Source organism: Penicillium griseofulvum (assembly GCF_001561935.1).
Source record: "Penicillium griseofulvum strain PG3 chromosome Unknown contig_79, whole genome shotgun sequence".
NCBI lineage: Eukaryota > Fungi > Ascomycota > Eurotiomycetes > Eurotiales > Aspergillaceae > Penicillium > Penicillium griseofulvum.
Window position 1 is genome coordinate 2,569,933 of NW_024467420.1, and position 19,951 is coordinate 2,589,883.

General features: G+C 47.7%; 8 protein-coding genes across 8 annotated transcripts; 6 read left to right on the forward strand and 2 right to left on the reverse strand.

Annotated features, from left to right (window-relative positions):
- Positions 1-739: 739 nt before the first annotated feature.
- PGRI_008660 (alpha/beta fold hydrolase) lies at positions 740-3,524 on the forward strand (the record flags this gene model as incomplete). The annotated part of the gene is made up of 7 exons (XM_040788579.1): positions 740-1,105; positions 1,180-1,533; positions 1,587-1,742; positions 1,854-1,869; positions 2,323-2,423; positions 2,479-2,957; positions 3,011-3,524. 7 exons carry the CDS (start codon positions 740-742, stop codon positions 3,522-3,524), a joined length of 1,986 nt encoding a protein of 661 aa, XP_040652351.1.
- A 760-nt stretch (positions 3,525-4,284) lies between these two features.
- On the forward strand, positions 4,285-5,385 carry PGRI_008670 (uncharacterized protein; the record flags this gene model as incomplete). Its single annotated transcript, XM_040788580.1, has 1 exon — positions 4,285-5,385. One exon carries the CDS (start codon positions 4,285-4,287, stop codon positions 5,383-5,385), a length of 1,101 nt encoding a protein of 366 aa, XP_040652352.1.
- A 158-nt stretch (positions 5,386-5,543) lies between these two features.
- Positions 5,544-8,657, reverse strand: PGRI_008680 (uncharacterized protein; the record flags this gene model as incomplete). Its single annotated transcript, XM_040788581.1, has 1 exon — positions 5,544-8,657. One exon carries the CDS (start codon positions 8,655-8,657, stop codon positions 5,544-5,546), a length of 3,114 nt encoding a protein of 1,037 aa, XP_040652353.1.
- A 1,634-nt stretch (positions 8,658-10,291) lies between these two features.
- PGRI_008690 (uncharacterized protein) lies at positions 10,292-11,533 on the forward strand (the record flags this gene model as incomplete). The annotated part of the gene is made up of 1 exon (XM_040788582.1): positions 10,292-11,533. One exon carries the CDS (start codon positions 10,292-10,294, stop codon positions 11,531-11,533), a length of 1,242 nt encoding a protein of 413 aa, XP_040652354.1.
- Positions 11,534-12,133: 600 nt separating this feature from the next.
- PGRI_008700 (60S ribosomal protein eL13) lies at positions 12,134-13,335 on the forward strand (the record flags this gene model as incomplete). Its single annotated transcript, XM_040788583.1, has 4 exons — positions 12,134-12,221; positions 12,485-12,531; positions 12,662-12,820; positions 12,901-13,335. The coding sequence occupies 4 exons, from the start codon at positions 12,134-12,136 to the stop codon at positions 13,333-13,335; spliced, it is 729 nt and encodes a 242-aa protein (XP_040652355.1).
- A 559-nt stretch (positions 13,336-13,894) lies between these two features.
- Positions 13,895-15,781, reverse strand: PGRI_008710 (uncharacterized protein; the record flags this gene model as incomplete). Its single annotated transcript, XM_040788584.1, has 2 exons — positions 13,895-14,828; positions 14,877-15,781. 2 exons carry the CDS (start codon positions 15,779-15,781, stop codon positions 13,895-13,897), a joined length of 1,839 nt encoding a protein of 612 aa, XP_040652356.1.
- A 264-nt stretch (positions 15,782-16,045) lies between these two features.
- Positions 16,046-16,729, forward strand: PGRI_008720 (oxidoreductase-like domain-containing protein; the record flags this gene model as incomplete). The annotated part of the gene is made up of 1 exon (XM_040788585.1): positions 16,046-16,729. One exon carries the CDS (start codon positions 16,046-16,048, stop codon positions 16,727-16,729), a length of 684 nt encoding a protein of 227 aa, XP_040652357.1.
- Positions 16,730-17,852: 1,123 nt separating this feature from the next.
- On the forward strand, positions 17,853-19,600 carry PGRI_008730 (cytochrome P450; the record flags this gene model as incomplete). Its single annotated transcript, XM_040788586.1, has 5 exons — positions 17,853-17,906; positions 17,971-19,080; positions 19,133-19,299; positions 19,355-19,484; positions 19,562-19,600. 5 exons carry the CDS (start codon positions 17,853-17,855, stop codon positions 19,598-19,600), a joined length of 1,500 nt encoding a protein of 499 aa, XP_040652358.1.
- Between the last annotated feature and the right edge of the window lie 351 nt (positions 19,601-19,951).

Sequence of the window (19,951 nt, forward strand, 5' to 3'; positions counted from 1 at the left end):
GCAATGATGAACAAAAAGCTTTGAGCTTCCTTCAAGCTGGGATGCAATGATGGAGGTGTTTGTCTTGTTTGATATTGAAAATCTTGCTTAGGTAATGTACAACTCCGCCAAGCTCTATGGGCCCAAACATTTTGTCCATTTCCGACCAGCGACTTAGGGGTAGGCTGCCAAATATACATAGTATGTAGGTCTCGAACCCAGCAGGTGAGATCTAACTATCTGAGGATGACCATAACAATGCTGAATCGGACCGGTCAAATACATTCCTGAAGCATCTATACACAACATCCATAATTTCGTTTCTGATCACCATAAACGTGGCGACCTCGTCATAAATATTTCAACACAATACTGCATGGTTTTCTTGGCCAGCCATGTCTCAGAAAACGTCTAGCTCCCACCACTCAACAGCTTAGAACAAAATACGTGGGGCTTGGAGGCTGTCAGTAATTGTGCAGAAGTGAAGCCAATCCCGACGATCGGTCTGTCGAAACTGACCCCACAAGCGGTCAATTGGAGATCAATATCTAATTCAGGATGAAATCCGAAGGCGTTGCACTAACTCTCGGGATTTACATACCCAATACGGATTATCATTTCATGTTGGACAAGAAAATATGGAGGGGCTAACTCGGTTAACTCCCCGTGGGCGGCATAATTGTATAATGACTCCAGGGCTTCCTTTCCCCTCCAAAGTTAAATTGTAAATCACAACATTCATCTCGAAGATTATTACGGAATGGCTGCCCTTCAAACTGTCGAAGTTCCACACCTAGGTGGCATCAAAGCTGGATATGCCTTCTCTAAGGACCACTATGATCCTTCCAAGCCGACATGCGTGCTCATGAATTCGATGTGTATGACCGTATCTCTCTACCGTGATCAATTCAACAATAGGGCTCTCACGGATGCCATGAATCTTCTGGCCATTGAGCCATTAGGCCATGGCTCTACCAGTTCTCCTTCGGAACACTTTACGTACTGGGATTCTGCTCACATGGCCTTACAGGTCATGGACCACTTCGGGATTCAGAAAGCGTTCGCCCTAGGAACAAGTCAGGGGGGGTGGATCGTGACTAGGATGGCTCTCCTAGCCCCAGAAAGGGTAGGTCCAAGTTCTTCAACGAACTGCTGGTCCAAACCAATCTGATCCTTAGTATTAACTTTGTATGCTGCTAGATTCTCGGTCTCATGCCCCTTGGAACCTCCATGGATTATGAATCCTTGGATTCTCGGTCCAAGGGCTGTTGGGATCCTGCTGCCAATCTCATGGTGTTTTATGAGAAGTGGACCAGTCCCTCGGCTACGCCCGGCTTTATTGTGGATGATGTCTGGTGTGGACTAGTAGGAGGAATTGGGTTTGGTGCCCATGCCGATGAAACAAAATCTGCGTTCTGGACTCAGACATTGAAGGAAGTGTATAAGGGTGATGAGGGCCGGAAAAAGGTCCGAATGGCACTCAATTGCCTACTTGAGAGGGATGGGCTCCTACTTCGGATCGGGGATATTAAATGTCCTGTTTATTGGCTACAGGTGAGTCCTATGTTTACTGATATAAATGATTTATGCATTAACAAATCGATAAGGGAACTGAAGATACTCCTTTTGGGAGGATCGTTCCTGCGGAACAGATTCAACGTTTCACCTCATCTGTGGAGGCTAAATTGGTGATGATTGAAGGGGGTGCACATTATCTGAATGCCACCAATCCCAAGGAGGTGGATGAAGCCCTTCTAGATTTAGTAACAAAATATTCCGTATAGAGTTGGTCAAGATTGTTCTAAGCCACTAACAATGAGCTGATAACCGTTTTTTTTTCTTTTCAAATTTGTGTAACTACTAGTTCATACTAGTTAGAATACAAGACTAGTATTTATGTTTTTTATGTCCTTTCTTGTTGAGAAGTGGAACTTCTCCGTATTTTCTACTTGGCAAAACTTTCCCCAATTTACAATCCCTGCAATTATGTGGATTATTCACGGATATGCAAGCCAGTTATACCCCAGTAGTTCATATATGTTGTATACATATTGTATATTAATTGCAGGATTCTTTACCTGTAGGTTACCAAAAGTTTAGATTCAGACTCTTCGAACTCTTCAGACTCAACACGCCAAGCTTGTCAGTTAAAAGTGTAATTTTTGGAGTCCTTTTTTTTTACAAGTCAAGTGGAGAAAAAGTATATCCACCAATTCGAACAATGGACTTGTTATACAAATTGGCCTTCTCCGTGAGACTTTGTTTGCTGCATTCTATCCCTAATCCTAAACATGGAAAGTGAGGGCAGTCTGCAGCCATGGTCTATAGCTACCACAGCCTCAGTCACGGTGCTGGCCTTCGTGACGGTTTGTCTTCGACTACTCGCCCGTTATGAGAGGGCGCAAAAGCTGTGGTGGGATGACTATATGATCATCTTTTCTATGGTTAGTTTGATTTTCTCACTCCGATTCCCAGCATGGTTTCTGATCGAAACATAAGTTATGGAACCTGGTCGTTGTCGGATTCATCTATGCCATGATTCAAAAGGGAATGGGTCTTCATGCAAGCACTATCCCTCCGGAGGACGTGGTTCTGATTGCGAAGTACCTTGTTGTGGCCGAAGTCCTCTATGTGTTCAACCTGGTTTGGACCAAACTGAGCATTCTGCTCATGTACTATCGGATCTTCCGCTTTCCTTACTTCAAGACATGGGCATACATCATTGGAATCTTTGTTATACTTTGGGTGATCTGCATAACCTTTCTCTTCATCTTCATCTGCGTCCCCGTCCAGAAACTATGGTATCCCCAGATTCCAGGGCGGTGCATCAATCAGGTTGCTACATGGGTTGCCAACGCCGTCTCAACGATCGCAACCGATGTTGCAATTTTACTCCTTCCAATTCCACAGGTATGGAAGCTCCAACTTCGTATTGAGGAGAAGATAGCCGTTTCAATTGCCTTCAGCTTGGGATTCTTGTAAGCCACTAATCTTCCAAATTCCCAAACCACCCCCAATCTAACCTCAACAGTGTCGTCTTCGCCTCCGCCTACCGTTTCTCGGTCCTCTTCAGTTACACCCCAACTGATTCCTCCTACACTCTTGCCCCAACAGTTGGCTGGACCGCAATCGAAATGGCCGCCGGCATCGTTTCCGCCAACCTCCCAACCCTCCGCCCTGCTTTCCATTTCGGGGCACGCATGCTAGGTATCCAAGGTAGAGTTCTGGCTCTCTTTAGAAGTACAAACAGAACAACTGCCAAATCCTCGGACAATGTCACTCAGCCTTCAGGGGCAGCGGAATCCACAGCTGCCATCATTCAGCATACCAAGCATCCGAAACGGCATTCTTTCTATCAATTACCAGATGATCCTAACCCGGTAGGAGAACAGTCACGGATGGATACCTCGTTTAGGCCAGACTATGATAATTCGAAGACCTACACCAATGTGCTAGGTCCGAAGATTGGTGATCATTCTGATGGAGACGAGGTTCCTCTAACTGAGATAAGAGTCAACAAAGAGTTCACCCAGACTACGCACTGAGAGGCTTTGTCTTTGTATTTTACTAATATTATTCTTTTAATTAATACGATAAGGTGTGCCATCCTTATATTGCCTACTAGCGAGCCATTGGGATGTTAAAATTATGTAAAGTCAATGTATATCGTAGGGCATCGTACGGTCAAAGGTACAGTACGGCGCCTCTATAATCCAGAGTAAAACCCAGGCCGCTGGATACACTAGAACAATTATGAGCACTTTACTTGATACCGCTACCTGCATCGTCAAAAGATCATAAAGTGTACTATCCCTGTAGCATATATAGAGGCACGTGATGGGACTATTCCAACCTTCCAACCTTGGAAGGAAATTGAGGTCGCTTACTCAGCTCACTCGAGGCAGTGAGGTGGTTTTAAAAAGAACCTTGTAACAACAATAGTCTAGCAGTATTTGTTTTTCCTTCAAATACAAGTCATGCATGACTATTAAGCAGAATTTGTTTATTCGAGCTCTTCGTGACATAATCAAAGTACACGAGTGGCCAGCTACTAGAGAACGTCGATACATGCTAGCGACAAACCATTATCCTTAATTGAGAGGTGGAATATACAAATAAAAATCAAGATCAACATGATCATCAAATAGCAGACCAATGAAACCAGCAAGAGCTTTGGCATAGAAATTCCAGGTGACCCCGCAGAGCCCTAATCAGCCCCGCGATAATTGTTAGACCCAACCGCCCAAATTTTTTCTCTGTTACACTCCCCTCCAAGCCACCCCTGGCCAGCCCACGACCCTCACAATGTCCAAAGAACTATCTGCCGTCCTCGGCACAACAATAACTCTCATCGGCCAATTTCAAACAGCCCTCGCGACACCCCCAACAACTGCAACCGAAGCCGCAAAAGATGCCGAAGCCCTGCCCCTCCTAACGGTCTCGTCGAGCGCGTTAAAAGCACAAGTCACGAAACTCTCCCTGTTGGCCATTACCTCGCCCTTCACATATTCCGCCGTCGGCACCGTGCTCCGCGAGCTCAATGAATCCGTGCTACCGTCCATCGTGACCGCTTCCCTACTCGTTACACCGGCACAATACACCAACGCATTTCACTCCGAGGTCTTACTTCTTGTCAAGACGATTTTGACGGAGCTTTCGACGCTAGTTTTGGAGGTTAAGCGTGTCGGAGAGAAGAAAGATCAAGAGAAGAAGGATACAGGGAAGGAGAGCGATGTGACGAAATCCGAGAAGGATGCCGTGATGCTTGCTACAGGCCGCGTCTGGGATGCGTGTGATGCTACGGCCGATGTTGCGAATAAGGGCGTTGTTGGGTTTGTTATGCGCCGCGTTGAGCAGTGGAGGGATCTGGTTCGCGACGCGGTTGAGGAGATCGAGGATTGGGATCCAGAAGAAGGGGACGATGGTTTCTTTGATGATGTTCTCAGTGATGAGGAGAAGGGTGGGGATGATGATGAGGATGATGACGAGGATGATGAAGAAGAGACCGCTGCTCTCCAGGAGCACAAGAAATCCACCCTTCGTTTCCTCAAGCCCATTGCTCAGGTCTACCCAGCTATCATCAACAACCGGCTGAAGAATGCGGGAAATGCGCCGTTGGCTTCTTCGTCTGGTGTCAAGAAGCTGGAATCCTTGATGCTGAATCTGCAAGCGATCCCAGACGATGTCGACGAGGCAGCTGGGGCGTTGTACGAGGCCAATTTCGAAACCTCTGCTGAGTATCTGCGGAAGACGAGGAAGTGCGCCACACAAGCAGTAGAGTTGGTTGCATCACCCTGGGATGCTGCAAAGGTCAAGGATAATGCACCTGCAGACAAGTTCGCTACATGGTCGAAGACGTGGCTCAAGGTGATTGACGAGGTCAGCAAATCAATTGTGAAAAACTGAATGTAATTATCTGTCACAGAGCTGCAAAGAAGCTGATGATGAGATGACAAAATCCCGAGAAAAGCATAGACAGCAATATTATGTATATGTACATAGAAAAAACATGGTGGTATTATACACGCCTTTTTATTTCATGGCCTTCGACTAGATCTCATCTCTTAGAACTCTTCCTCGGGGGTTTCGTGTTCCCGCTCCCATTCTGGAAGATCACTGATGGGAATCCGGTCTCGCAAGAAGTCCAGAATTGCATCGGTTCCTTTGGCAACTACTTGCCAGCGAGGTACACGGAATCGGTTGCCAGCCACCTCAAATCGTCTCAAGGCCAGCCCATTGCCCCAGTTCTGAGGAGAGCGTCCAGCAGCTAGCAGGCCAATCTTTGGGGGAAGCGAATCAATGTCATTGTTGCTTAGCTCCAAGACCTGCAAGCCTTGTACGGCCTCGAAGTCCAAACTAGCGATCTGGTTGTCAGAGGCCAGAAGAGTCTTGAGCTCTGGATAAGTCTGTCTTAGATGGGGGAGTGATCCCTTCAAACGATTGTGCGATACATCCAAGAAGGTCAAAGATGGGGCTATCAGGTTGGACAAGAGAGGCTCCCATGACGTCAAGCTAGCCGCGTTCAAAGTCAGCGACTGAAGCTTTGGCAACTCAAGCGGGGAAGACAAGAAGTCAGCGCCACTCAATGGGTTATGTGAGAGATCAAGCTCAACCAGACACTGCGCGAGCAGTCCAATTGCGGGGGCTGGGAAACGGCTCATCTCGTTGTGCTGCAGATAGAGACATCGAATGTCTAGCAATGGAATCATCTCCAATTGTTCCACCTTAAGATCGGTCATTTCCGAATAAGACTTGTCAAGAGTCCCACCGGATTTAATCTGCCAACTGCCATCGAGCGCGGGATTCTCGGGTGCTAGAGTGAATTGTGTGGCCACAGAGCCCTCGTCATCTGTGTCCTGAGGATCAGGCTCACAACGGCTCCGCAAGTCTAGTTTAATATCATCGGTATCCATTCTCAGCAGCTTACGCTCACGAAGTGGGTTATTGGAAACCCGGAGAGAGGCGAGGTTTTCCATCAATCCAATCCTCTCATCCAAGCGCGTGAGGGAATTTCCTGTGAAATCGGCCTTCTTGAGGCTCTTTAGCTCCGCAAATCCTTGTGGAAGCTCTACAATTTTGTTTTCCTCGGCAGACAGAGTTAATAGTGACTGCCAAGAAGTCACGCATGGGAGATGCGTGATGCGATTGACACCGACCAGGAGAGTATGTAGATTAGGAAGTTCAAGTGCGTCATCCGCTGAGAAGACCACGACGGCATTATTGGCGATATTCAGGGACTGTAATTTCTCCAATTTTTTCACTCTTTCCGGTATCAAGGTGCCTTCCAGCCTGTTCTTCTGCGCATTGAGCGTTTTCAAAGGAAGTTTGCTGAAGACTTCAAAAGGCAAAGAAGTGAACTTGTTCTCACTGACATCCAATGTTCTCAGAGAACTCAGTCCAACGAGCTCATCTGGGAGCTTGGTGAGAGAATTCCCACGCAGGTCCAAAAACTCCAAGTTCGGAAGATGACCAATGACGGCAGTGAGTTCCCCTTGCAGTTGATTATTCGCAAGCTTCAAATCTGTCAGAGACTTTATCTCCGCGATTATCTCGATATTGGCCATGTCCAAAGAATTATTCGACAGGTTGAGAGTGCGTAAGCTTTGCAGACGTCGAAGACCCATCGGGAGTGATTTGAGTATATTTCCATGGAGATCCAACGTTTCCAGGCCCCCAAATTGAAGTCCTCGATCATCGCTATCAGGGTCGAACTCTTCGGGGTCGATATCGGGGAATGTGGCATCTGAGATCTGCTCCAGCTCATTGTCCGCCGCATTAAACTTGACAAGGTCAACATTTTCGAACCAGTTCGCAGAGTTCTCTGGGTCATAGTCGTACATCGTCAGCACTTCTTTTGGAATCTCCTTCAAAGAAAACGCCGCGATATTCAACTGGCCGGTCGCACGTGCTGTCTGTACACGCTTCCGCATCACCAAAGAGTTGGATCCGTTGGGGAGTTGATTGAAAGGATCGTCGTCATCGCCCCCTGCCCACGAATCGAGAGGCCCATCGATGGGCGGGGCCTGATAGACTTGCTTTTGGGGGGCTTCCTTCTTCTCTCCGGCCGCTATCGCTTTGCGAGCGGCCTTTGCCTTTGCTATAGTCTCACGTAGCGTACTAGAGGACTTGGAGACTTTTCTTGCTTCAATTTCTGCCTGCTGCTCCGGTGACAAATCATCAGGCATGTTAGAAGAAGCAGACACATATCTTGAACTCGTCGATGGGGAGCGTAGGGTAGACACCTGCTCTGTTTGGGGTTTTCTTGTTTTCTTCACTTGAAGTGGTCTTTCTGGGGGACCCATATTGGACTTAGCAGTCTTCGCGGAGACCTTGCTGGGTGATGGGCGGATAAGGGCGGGTTTTGATGTATCCTTGTTCCCAATCGGTCTTTCGGGTATATTTTTCTTGAGCGGCGAACTAATTTCCGTGTGAGCACCGTCTCCCGGTGCAATGCTGTGTCTAGGTGTTGGCCGCTTCAATCTTGATGGGCTCATGCTGTCCTCCGAGCCTCGAACAGGAGAAAGAGATCCAGCAGTCGACATACGAGCATTAGAGGGAAGACGCAGCTTCGAAACAGGTTGTACAAATAGCTCGTTGCTAGGTGGTGCACAAGATGATGTCCTCGATGGCGATCTCGAAACATTTGACACATTCGACGGGGCGCGAGATGGAGATCGTACCGGGCTGCTGCCATTGAAAAAGCTGGACTGCCTTCTCGCCGAACCCGGTGATGGTGGAATTTGCGCTAGTGTCTCAAGTGTACGCTCGGACAAAGATGGGCGTACTCCACGACGACCGCGTGCTTCTTGGGCCGATGCGATTGATGCAGTATCATCATCACCAGCAGTCGAGCTCGCCTCCTCTGGAACATGTATGTCGTTCTCCCTGCCTTGGATATCGTCTTGCTTGGGGGCCGGAATAGGATCATCGTGCGGCTTAGGCAGTGATAAATGCTGCGAGGACGGTCTTTTCGCGAGCGTGTTGTGAGATGGTCTTCGCAATCTCTTTTCGTCCAAACCAGGGTCGGCTCGCAGTCTGTCTCGGGAAGGTGATGGTTTGATCGACTTTGATGCGGTAGTCGTGGGTAAAGGCAATCTTGAAGTAAGTCGTGGGATGCCGCTTGCAGGACGTGGTATACCACTCGCAGGACGTGTCGATGTCTTAGGCTGTCCTTCCATATTGACGTTCCAGTTATGTTGGGTCGGTTAGGGAGAAAGTCGTTAAGAATTTCGGACGGTCATGCCCGATGATAAGGATCGGGACAAAGAATGTGGAGGGCGGGGGCAAAGTTCGCGGCAGTTTTAGCCCTGTCAAAATCGTGGTCTTTTGCGCAAAAGAATGACGAACCAAGCTAGAAATGTCTCGGATCTGATTGTTTACATTTCAAAGGTCTCCGCGATCGTTGCCTCAGGCACCGATCGATTTTAGTATTGATCCATGAATTATTTTGTAAGAAATATACAAACAAATCATATCATCTTCTATCATATATTGCTATAAATACATCTAAATATATCATTGACTATTATTTAATATGAGAGCTCACCGCTTTGTTTTAATTTAATAACTGTTTTGACCTATAGTTAGCTTCTTCCGTCGGATATATACATCAAAGCGCACTGTCACATCACAAACAGATATTCAGCACAACTCATAACGGTGATGTCAAAGATCTCCTTTGGGGGGATTTCAAGTCAATCACTACTAGGTATGAGCCAACAAAGACATGTTTTGTCACATCCACTACATATTCAACATATAGGATAGGAGCATGTGCTGGTAGACTGACCCGGAAGTCTACAGACAATAGTACATAGTAGGAGTAAATAGCTCCATTTTGGGCTTAATATTCTTTCACCCAGTTTCTATTTGATATATCCCCTACCTTTACCGTATTAAAATCAAAAAGTATCAATATAAATTCCAAAGCCCTGATTCTTGCAGTCGCTGCTGAAAAGGGCTGGTACCTCGAACTGTCTTAAGGTCATAAACAAGAGGCGTTCTTGTGCAGTATCTTTATAGAAGCCCTGCCTGATTGTTTGAGGTAGATCAGTGCTTTCTTCTAGATATTTGTACATAGATAATCAATCTAATAACAATTGTTAATATACGGGCAATTTCAAGTCTAGATTTAAAGACTTGCAATAGTTCTGTGTATTTTATTCCCATGATATTATGGAAGAACCCTAAATTTCTCACAAGCATCAACATCAAAAACCTCATGATATCATACATCATATACAGATCTTGATGCTTATCGGTTGCCTGCCCAACCCCCCAGCGCTTGTCCGGTCCCGGGTGTTTACTTGCCCTGAGCGTCCCGTGATCGCCAGACTAACTGAAGTAGGCTTAGTAAACCTAAATACTCAAATATCATTGGTTAATATTCTTAGATAATTGACCGGGGCTGGGCCATGGACTAACCCAAAGCGGGTACCTTGGGACTCCCCCGTTCCCAGCCTCCCAGCCCCTCCCAATAACGCAAGCTGAAGTAACTCTCTTCTTAAGGTCTCGCTGAACTCCATTATTCTCCCCTTCTTTCATCCTCCGATTTCTCCCATTGTCTTCCTTAAAATAGAAATTCTTAACCCTTGCTCTTTCTTCTATCTCATTCGGTTTCTGAGGCAACATACCTCGTCTGTGCGAACTCAAGACTGATACCAGTCTCTGGTACGTACATAATTCTTTCGCTCTTCAATCATCTGTATGATAAAGATGCTGATAAGAAAAATAGTGCGAGGACCCGTTTCCTCACGGCTAAACCCTCTCATCACAGTGATATATTATATCAAGACAATCTAACTACACATCCATGTCTCAAAATACCAACTCACAAAGCTCGCTGGGAGCACCTGCGGAAATCGTGCCTTCTACCCCAGTCCGCCGGGCGACTTTATCCCCGTCGCCAGAACTCGGTGATATGGCTAAGCGCCCATCGTCCCAGTCGGATAAGAAGTTCCTCTCACCCCCGCCGTTATCGTCATCAGATATGACGCCTCCACCCTCATCTCAGATCCCAGGGGCACCGCTTCGTTCTCGCTCACACTCGCGCTCCTCGAGTCCTGCGTTAGTGAAGCCCGATATGGACAAGTCGTTGTGCGATGCCTACGGCGCCTCTGAGAATCTACCCACCGTGGAGGAAATCGACAACGCCAACGAAACCCAACTGCGTACTATTGCCAAGGACCTTTTAGCTGTAGCCCGAGAATCGCGCATGTCTGCGCTGCACTTCAAACTTCAAAACAGCTTGGTCTCTTTCGCTAGCAATGAAGCCGTCAAGCGCGCCGAGGTGGAGCATCAGCTCGCCAAGCGCGAAGTTGAGATTATTCAGAGCGCAGAGTACCGCAGTCGCTCACACCCTGCGGATCCCGTGACGCCCAATCAGTCACAGTCTGCCTTGAACTCCGATTATCTCTCAGCTGTTCAGCGCTCGCAGGAACTAGAAGAACTCAATTCTGTTCTAGACCGAAGACTTCGAAAGGCGAAGCGCGCCATCGATGAAGCTACCAGTCGTTCCCTGGACCTTGAGGAGCAGAACCTTATGCTGAAGCGCCGCATTGGTGACAACCGCAAGCACTTTTCCCAGATCTTCAACCATGGCAACTTGTCGCCGGGCACTCAGAATGATATACACAATATGTGCCATGGCGAACATACAGATGGTCTCGCCGCTCTTCTCTACGCCGATAAGCTCACCAACCAGACACACGCTTACGGTACTCACTCCGTAACCTCCGTCCCCGTTACCCCGAATCACTCAAAGAGCCAGTACCTCACACCGGTTGGGCATCCAAGAGAGGATCACTACGATAGCGATAGCACCGTATCCCTCTCAGCCTCTGAGGCTGCGGAAGAGCCTTTGGCCTCCCCGCATCACATGCGCTCCACTGTCCCCAAGAGCAGCACATTGCTCCAGACAAAGTTGTTTGGTCAGGTGCAGAAACCAGGCGTGGAGCGAGCTCGCGCTGGTAAACGCAAGGCATCCAGTGATGCAAACGTTCCCGTGAAGAAGTCTAGAACTACGAATGGTATTGGCCTAGGCATCAATGCTTGAGTCCATATCCCATGGCTACACGAAGAACTCGTGCCATCAACTTTGATATGATTCATGACCTAGCGTTGGTTTGCTTGTTACGATTATGGGAACCTCACGAATGATGAAGACATGCCAAATGTGGTGTTTTCAAACTAGCGACTGATATTCTTTTGGGGAACTTTTGTATGAAGAGGCCATGCGACAGTGATCCATGGCCCTTCGCATGTGGCGTTATTAAATTGACTTTTCGGTATGGGAATTATGGCTGACTGTTGTGTACCGGTCCTTACAGACTTCAAATGAAAACCAACAAGCTCTAGCTATAGATGGGATTTCGGAATTTGAAGGGATGGTACAATGTACAATAGGAAATAGAGTGTTTAAGAGATCAATAACGAATTATATGATAGCAATCTATGGAAAAGTCGAGGACCAATGGAATGCATCCAATATTTCCATTGAACTCCAATTCCATTCCTAAGGTTTGATATCATAGCAAGATCATAAAATACAACATAAAATAAAATAATAAAATAATTCTGGCAGATTACCGAATTCGGCTTCGTTAGGGCTCGCTAAGCGAGGCGGTGTGCCAGTCAGCGGGCGGCCACACGAAAAATGGGAACTTCATTTTCTGCCGTGAAGGAGGATTTGACCAGCAACCCTCGACGACCACCACCCGGCTCGATCCCCATCCGTCACCATGGTGCGTTCCCTATCCCTGCTTGGAAGATACAATGAAGGATTCGACATGTGCGATTGAGAGAAATCGATGGATCGAAATACGCCTCGAAAATGAAAGAAATGGTTGACTGACCGATTGTGTGTGGGATATATAGGCGATCAAGCACAACAACCAGATTCAGAAGAACCGTGAGTGACCCGTCGCTTTGCACTTCTATGTGATCGCTTCAAACCGAAAGACATGGAAAATCAGACAGGAACAGTGATTAACGAATTCTTGATTAGACTTCCACAAGGACTGGCAGCGTCGTGTCCGTGTGCACTTCGACCAGGTACGACTCTCCAACCTCCCCCGACCAGAGAAGATTTTTTTTATTCCAAACGATATCGCAACCAACTCGAAATCAAGGAAAAATTTTCTTCGCAGGATATGAATTTGGCCGACTAACATGAATCGTACAGCCCGGCCGGAAGCACCGTCGTCGTGAGGCCCGCATCGCTAAGGCGGCTGCTGTTGCTCCCCGTCCGGTTGACAAGCTGCGTCCCGTTGTCCGATGCCCCACCATCAAGTACAACCGCCGTGTCCGTGCCGGTCGTGGTTTCACCCTCGCTGAGCTGAAGGTAAATTGAGCCGCATCGAAAGTGGAGGCACTATGGAGAAAACAATTCACTGACTCGAACTCTTTTTTTGCGCTTTATAGGAAGCTGGTATCCCCAAGAAGCTTGCTCCCACCGTCGGTATCTCCGTTGACCACCGCCGCACCAACTACTCCAAGGAGTCCCTTGTTGCCAACGTCGCCCGTCTCCAGGACTACAAGGCTCGCCTGATCCTCTTCCCCCGCAAGAGCGGTCAGTTCAAGAAGCTCGACTCCTCCGCTGAGGAAGTCAAGGCCGTCAAGGCCACCGTCGCTGAGGGCAAGCGTGACGGCATCGCCACCCGTGTCGAGGCCACCTTCCCCATCACCAACCCCACCGCTGCTGAGGCCGTTACCGAGGTCAAGCGCGACTCGCTCCCCAAGGGTGAGGAGGCTGCTTACCGTCGTCTCCGTGACGCCCGCGCTGAGGCCCGCTACAAGGGTATGCGCGAGAAGCGTGCCCGTACCAAGGCTGAAGATGAGGCCAATGCCAAGAAATAAATGTGTTAATTCCCTCCTCGTGCTGATGATGATGATCGGGTCGGTTTTCGAATCGGGGATTAGTGTACTGTGGCATGGCGTTGCGCCTCTTCCTTGATTCCCTCTCTCCCTCCCCAACTTTTACTCCTTTTTGTCTCTAAAAGAAAGAACTCGGAAGATCTCTCGAAATTCAAAACCGCCCAATTCTCTCAATCTTGGCTTTGTGCCTGTATATCTAGTGCTTTTTGTGGCTGTTCAGCTGGTAGTCCAGGTCTTGTATCTTGGGCTTCCAGCGACACCATTGAAAGACTTGTAGATCATTTCGTGGCATAGCTTGTAGCTTTTCTATAAAATACTACCTTCGAATGATAGCATTCTGCATGTATATATCATGTGTACGAGCATATCCACGGATGGCAATACAGTGACTATTACTACAGCTATCGTCCAGCTCGTCTTAGAAAAATCGTTAACATTAAAGCTTGCGGTCTGAGCTATTGCTCGGGTATCTTCAGAGAACTACGCTAAATCCCCGCTCCAATGTCCACTGACAATCGCGCCGGAGACCAAAAATAAAAAATCAAAGACCAAACAAAGCACCAAGAGCACCTTCAGTCGCCCTTAGCACCACATCAACATGGATACTACCCTCCACACCTCGCATGCCCAATCCATCTTCCCGTAGCAGCGCTTGGAAAAGCTTCTTTGTCTCCTGATCGATTTTCTTATCTACCCCAGGGATCGACACGCTAATCTCAGGCCGCAGCTGAGGTTCTCCGGTCCATTCATCCAACACCAAAGTATTTGACAAGAGCACTCGGGGGCTAGCGTCAGAATTAGGTTTGATGACCATGGCATTCCGATCTAAATGCGGGACCAATCGTCGCAGTTCAGAAAGTGTGATAACGCCGTGCTTGCTTTCCAAGACAGTATTCTTTCTGCCCTGTGAAGCCCGAGGGCCGTATTTCTGGTCGATGTGTGCCCACAAACGTGCGCGAGCGATTGCAGATTCCCAGTACCGGTTAATTCCCCAGCATAGAGTTGCCACGTCAAGTTTCAAGAGAGGGTTCTCTAAGCGAGTATCAATCCATCGACGGAGAGCTTCGGGGACTTTTCTTTTCTTGCTGTCGCTGCCAGTAGGCACTGATAGAGAGGTCACGGACTGGGTCTCCGGATTTGTCTCATAGACAACAGTCACGTTGTATAAACTGGCAGGGAATGGAGATGGAGGAGAAAATGTCAATGTGTGTGTCTCTAACGGCTCCTCCCTACGTGACGCCCAAATTGTGCGGGTTTTGAGGGTCAAGGGTGCGAATGCTGTTAGGTATGGCAGTGATTGAGAGGCTTCTTGCAGGGCAAATGGATTTGTTGGCAGCGGTGATGATTCACGTTTTGGGCGAGATAGTTTGGCAGAGAACGGGAGTAAAGTGGATAAGAGTGATGATATTGATTTGGGAGCTGTTTGGGGCACTGGGAGACTTGTACGATTCGCCTCTTCCGATGTGAGCAAAGATCTATAGATTATTAGCAATGTTCAAGCCAAAGCTACTTGTGAAACCCACAGGAATCTGTCGAGTCCTCGGTTGTCGCCTTTCAAGTCAGGATTAGACTCAATTTTCTTTGCCCATGTTTCCAGTTCTTTAACTTCGTTTTTTAGCCGTCGCAGCTCCGCAGCGCTCTTCTCGCGTGAACTGCGTTTCTCGCGAACGGCCGCTGAAACTGCACCCAGGTCTGAAACTGCCTCCAAATATTCAGGTGGAGGGGATTGGAAGTCCACTGCTTTCAACGGGCTGTCGTGCAATGCATTGGCAGTCCGTCGTTTCTCCTGTCGCCTACTAGGGCTGCTACTCAACATCCCCCTGGGCCGATGCGGGGCCTTCTCCAAACCGAGTTGAGTTGGCGTGGGTGGAAGATCAGGTTCGAGGATATCTTCATCCATAAGACCAGGGTCCGGACCCATATCCATCTCTGCTTCTCTTGTGGCGCTGCCCAGTTCCAATTCCAACTGACGCTCGGGTGTATTCGAGTCGGGGTTTTTCGGCTGTGGCATTGGGGACCCAAACACGAAATCTCCCGGGAGAATCCTTCTTGAAATTCTGCGCGGGGGTTTTGAAAACGCTTGGACGCCACTTGAGCGTCTGTTGGGGGAACTTTCGGGCGCTTCGGAGCCCCGAGGTCGAGTGAGGGGACTTGCTGAGGCATTGAGCGAGGGTCGGAGCGCTTTGCGATCGCGCAATCCAAATTTCCGAGGATCTTGCTTCCCGCTGTCCTTGCTTGCTGGTCGTCGGGCAGGCGATCTGCTGATTGCGCGCTCTAATACATCGGGATGTGATCGGGCGAGACTGGCCCTCGTTGGAGACTGAAAGGAGGGTCTTCTTGACCGATGGGGGTCATTTTTAGGAAGCTCCGGTGCCACCGAAATGCCTGTAGTGTCGCTAGTCTTCCGCTTTTTTGCTGGGGAATCCATTGTCGCGTGGGGTGCTTCGTCGTGCCCGGGGCGCAGATGACGGGAAGATAAACAAGTCCCCTGTTTGCAGTGTTTGTACTATGACTTAATCTCCCCTCCACGAATTGTCCTTGTCTTTCTTCAACTCACACCATGGAGTGTCTCTCAGCGGGTGCTAAATACTCGCTGCGGAGGTCTATATCTCAACTTCACTCTTTCCCTAGCAGAACCATTCCTTCATTTGCTTCATATCGACAATTTGTGCTAGTTCCGACACCCCGGCGCATGAACGGACACAGCCAACCCGACCAACCAGATGCCTATGATACTCCAGCCTCCCTAGAGGAAATTGCGGACACTCCTCAAGCCCATCCACTATCGGGATACTATTCATTGATCTTGAAGTCGAACTCACCATATGGTGGTGATGCATTGAAATCGCGCCCGACGCCCGCTCGGCCCGAGGCCAAACCGACGCCGACATCTACTGTTGCACCGCAATCGCCCCAGGAAAAAATGGCGATCGTATTTGGCACCCCTCTCGCCGGTCCAGGCCGAACCTCGCGCTATAATCCTGGTGAAGCTCCTCCAGTGTCAACGTGGAAGACTATCAATGGAGTCCCCATTCCTCCCCAACCCGAGGAACCGGACAATTGCTGCATGAGTGGATGTGTACACTGTGTCTGGGATGACTTCCGGGATGAAATGGAAGACTGGGCATCCAGGATTGCAACGGCCAAAGCTAAAGGTGGGCCTGAGAAGGGAACGAAGGACATGCGCACGGCACCTCGAGCGGAAGTCCACTCAGCCAGTACCAGCATGGATGATGATGGCGGTGGTAGCGAAGCAAATTGGACTATGCCGAGTCAAGAGGCCGATTTATTTGCGAATGTTCCTGTTGGTATCCGAGAGTTCATGAAAACGGAGAAAAAGTTGCGGGCGAAACATCAAAAGGATGTTACAACGTGAGCTCATCGGGCTAATATTTTCTTGTTGAGTTTTATACCCTGTGTTATACTACGTTGGAAGGAATCGGGGAACCTGTGTCTAGAGCGCATCAGACATAGTACATGGTATAGAGATAGACTGTATATAAGATCTTAAATGATGCCATGACCTTTTTATATCCCGTTCGTGAAGATAGTACTAGGAATTGTAATTTGTACTCGGTGTAGGTCCCTAAGGATTGGTATTTCGTGTGACACTGGGTGGACATTTCAAATTATCTGAAGACCCAATAGATAAACTGATCCCGGCAGAAATCAACGGGTTTGAGAAAGAGGTAGCTTGTACGTATAGTCCTGTTCCATTCATGCGCTAGCCTCGGAATACCTGGCCTTCGCGCTGCCATTAAACCACTGCCCTGTTGGGAACAGGTTTTGACCCCAAAACAGAATGTTTTAATATCTCACATATCATTTCTTGGAAATTCAAAAATGTTGCAGGCATATTTGTGACTATGATCATAAGTTGAACCTCCGAACGCCCGAACGTCCGAGAAGATACCTATAGGCTGTATAAGGTAGGGTTGATCAAATAAACATAATTTTTATGTTACAATCAGTATGTTTTAATCTCCGCATAAAAGACATACATGCAGGCATGTATACGTAGATCCTGTGATATGTGCAACGTACTACCTGCAGTAGCTTGGTATCTAGCTTGTCCAATGGCGTATCGAGTATACGACACTCCAACGCTTGATTCCTGTTTAAAATGAATAAGCATTGTAAGTATCTAGGTGAATATATACTCGTAATTTCTATAAATGGGAGGCAAATGCTCTTTGAGCCAATGCTGGGACTCTCTTGATATCTCCTTGGGTCAAAACTAGTCTGCGAGACTATGTATGCATCATGTACAGGGACCCTTGTTAAACCGGAATCATTGACGTGTAGAGAGCGGGGTCTCGATTCATAAAATTATAATGAACAGGTTTCAAGACATTATTTTTCATGTCACACAAGTGAGAGTGACAGGAGGGGAAAGGAGGAGTATAAGTATCCTTACAATGTCGCGGGTGTGGAAGCTGAATCTCCTTATGATAACCCCAATCATGGCGGTTACTCCTGGTCCTTCGACACTTCCAATCATGCAAGACTTTGCAAATATAGCTCTGGCCTTGCTAAAACTGAGCTTGACATTGGTAAGTGAACAATGTTCTACCAGGTGGCTTCAATGCAATTTAACTAAGGCATTGCTTGTAATAGATCCCACTTTACCTCATCGGTCTTATAGTCTATAATGTCTACTTTCACCCTCTGGCCAAGTATCCTGGACCAAAGTCCATGGCAGCCACACGTATACCTTATATCCGCATGATCCTGGGTGGCCGGTTCGCACAAAAGACGAAAGTACTGCATCAACAGTACGGCGATGTAGTTCGCATTGCCCCAGATGAACTTTCTTTTATAGACGGTGCGGCCTGGAAGCCAATTTATGGCACACGTGCTGGCCATGGTCAGAAACCCAAAGATTATCGGTTCTACGCACCATCTGCTGGAGAAGCTCCCGGCATCATCGTCTCCAATGATGCCGACCATTCCCGCTTTCGTCGCTTGTTGTCACACGGATTCTCTGATAACTCACTGCGCGGTCAGGAACCTATAATCATGGGCTATGTTGATCTTTTGATGCAGCGCCTACATGAGAATATCAAGGATGGAACCAAGGCCGTTGACATGGTGGCCTGGTACAACTTCACAACCTTTGATATCATTGGAGACCTGGCTTTCGGGGAGCCATTTGACTGTCTCAAAAATTCAAATTACCACCAATGGGTATCCATCATCTTCACCTCGCTCAAGTATGGAGCTTATACAAATGTGTCTCGGCGTCTCCCTGGATCGAAATACATCCTCCCATGCATCATGCCCAAGCATGTTTCCTTGCGGAGGAATACACACTTAGCCTTGACAAAAGAAAAGGTCCATGGCCGGATATCCAAGTCTAATGAAAGACCAGATTTCTTCAGCAACATCTTGAAGCATCAAAACACCGAGAAAGGATTCAGTGTCCCAGAAATGATCGCCACCGGTAGTAGCTTGATCATTGCCGGCTCAGAAACCACTGCGACAGTGCTCTCTGGAGTGACCTATCTTCTGCTGAAGAACCCACGCGTGCTGAAAAAGCTCCAAGATGAGATTAGATCAGCCTTTACGACAGAGAAAGAGATCACCTTGGAGTCATGCAATAAACTAGAGTATTGCCTGGCTGTCCTCACCGAGGCTCTTCGAGTGTATCCTCCCGTCCCAGTTGGATTGCCTCGCATTGTTGATTCCCAAGGTGATATGATTGCTGGAAACTGGGTGCCCGGTGGAGTAAGTACAAAGATGCTCGCAAAGTCGCTCAGCACTGCTTACAAGTTTATAGACAGTTGTTTCCGTCTCTCAACTAGCTGCCAGTCACTCCCCTGCCAATTTTACCAGTCCAGAGCAGTTTATCCCAGAGCGTCATTTGGATGATCCTCGCTTTGCAGATGACAGTAAGACGGCAATGCAACCGTTTAGTACTGGCCCCAGGAACTGCATTGGGCGCAAGTAAGTTCTTAATTTGCCATTTATACTCGCTGTTTGCTCATATATATTTCTCTAGTTTGGCATATGTCGAAATGCGTATAATCCTTGCTCGCATGGTCTTCAACTTCGACATGGAATTGGACCAGCCCGAACAAAACTGGATGGATCAAGAATGTTTTGTGCTATGGAACAAACCAAAACTGATGGTTAGACTAAAGCCGAGCGTTCATTCCCAATGTTAGCTCATGCCATCACTGAGTTACTGAAGCTATGATTCTGTAAGGGTTTTGGGGGCATGAAGGACCGCGTTGATGGATATTGATATCAGATTGGTATTTATACAATTGGGTTTGTGCATGAAGCGCACAGAAAGCGAGGGAAATCTATCAGACAGGCTCTATTTTCTCATTATAGTTGAAATTAAACAAGCAATCAAATTATCATGACAAGTTATATCAACGGAATACCTGGATCTCGATCTGGTAGATATATCAATGTTGTGGGTAGCCATTAATTGCATAAGTATATCCCATACTCCTTGAGTATTTGTCTCAGGGTCTATTTTCATCTATTCTCATCTATCATTCATATTGACCTTATTCCTTCCTGTTTTGATTTCAATTTCAATCGACCCATCTATGTGTAACATGGTTTATCTGAACTTCTAACATTC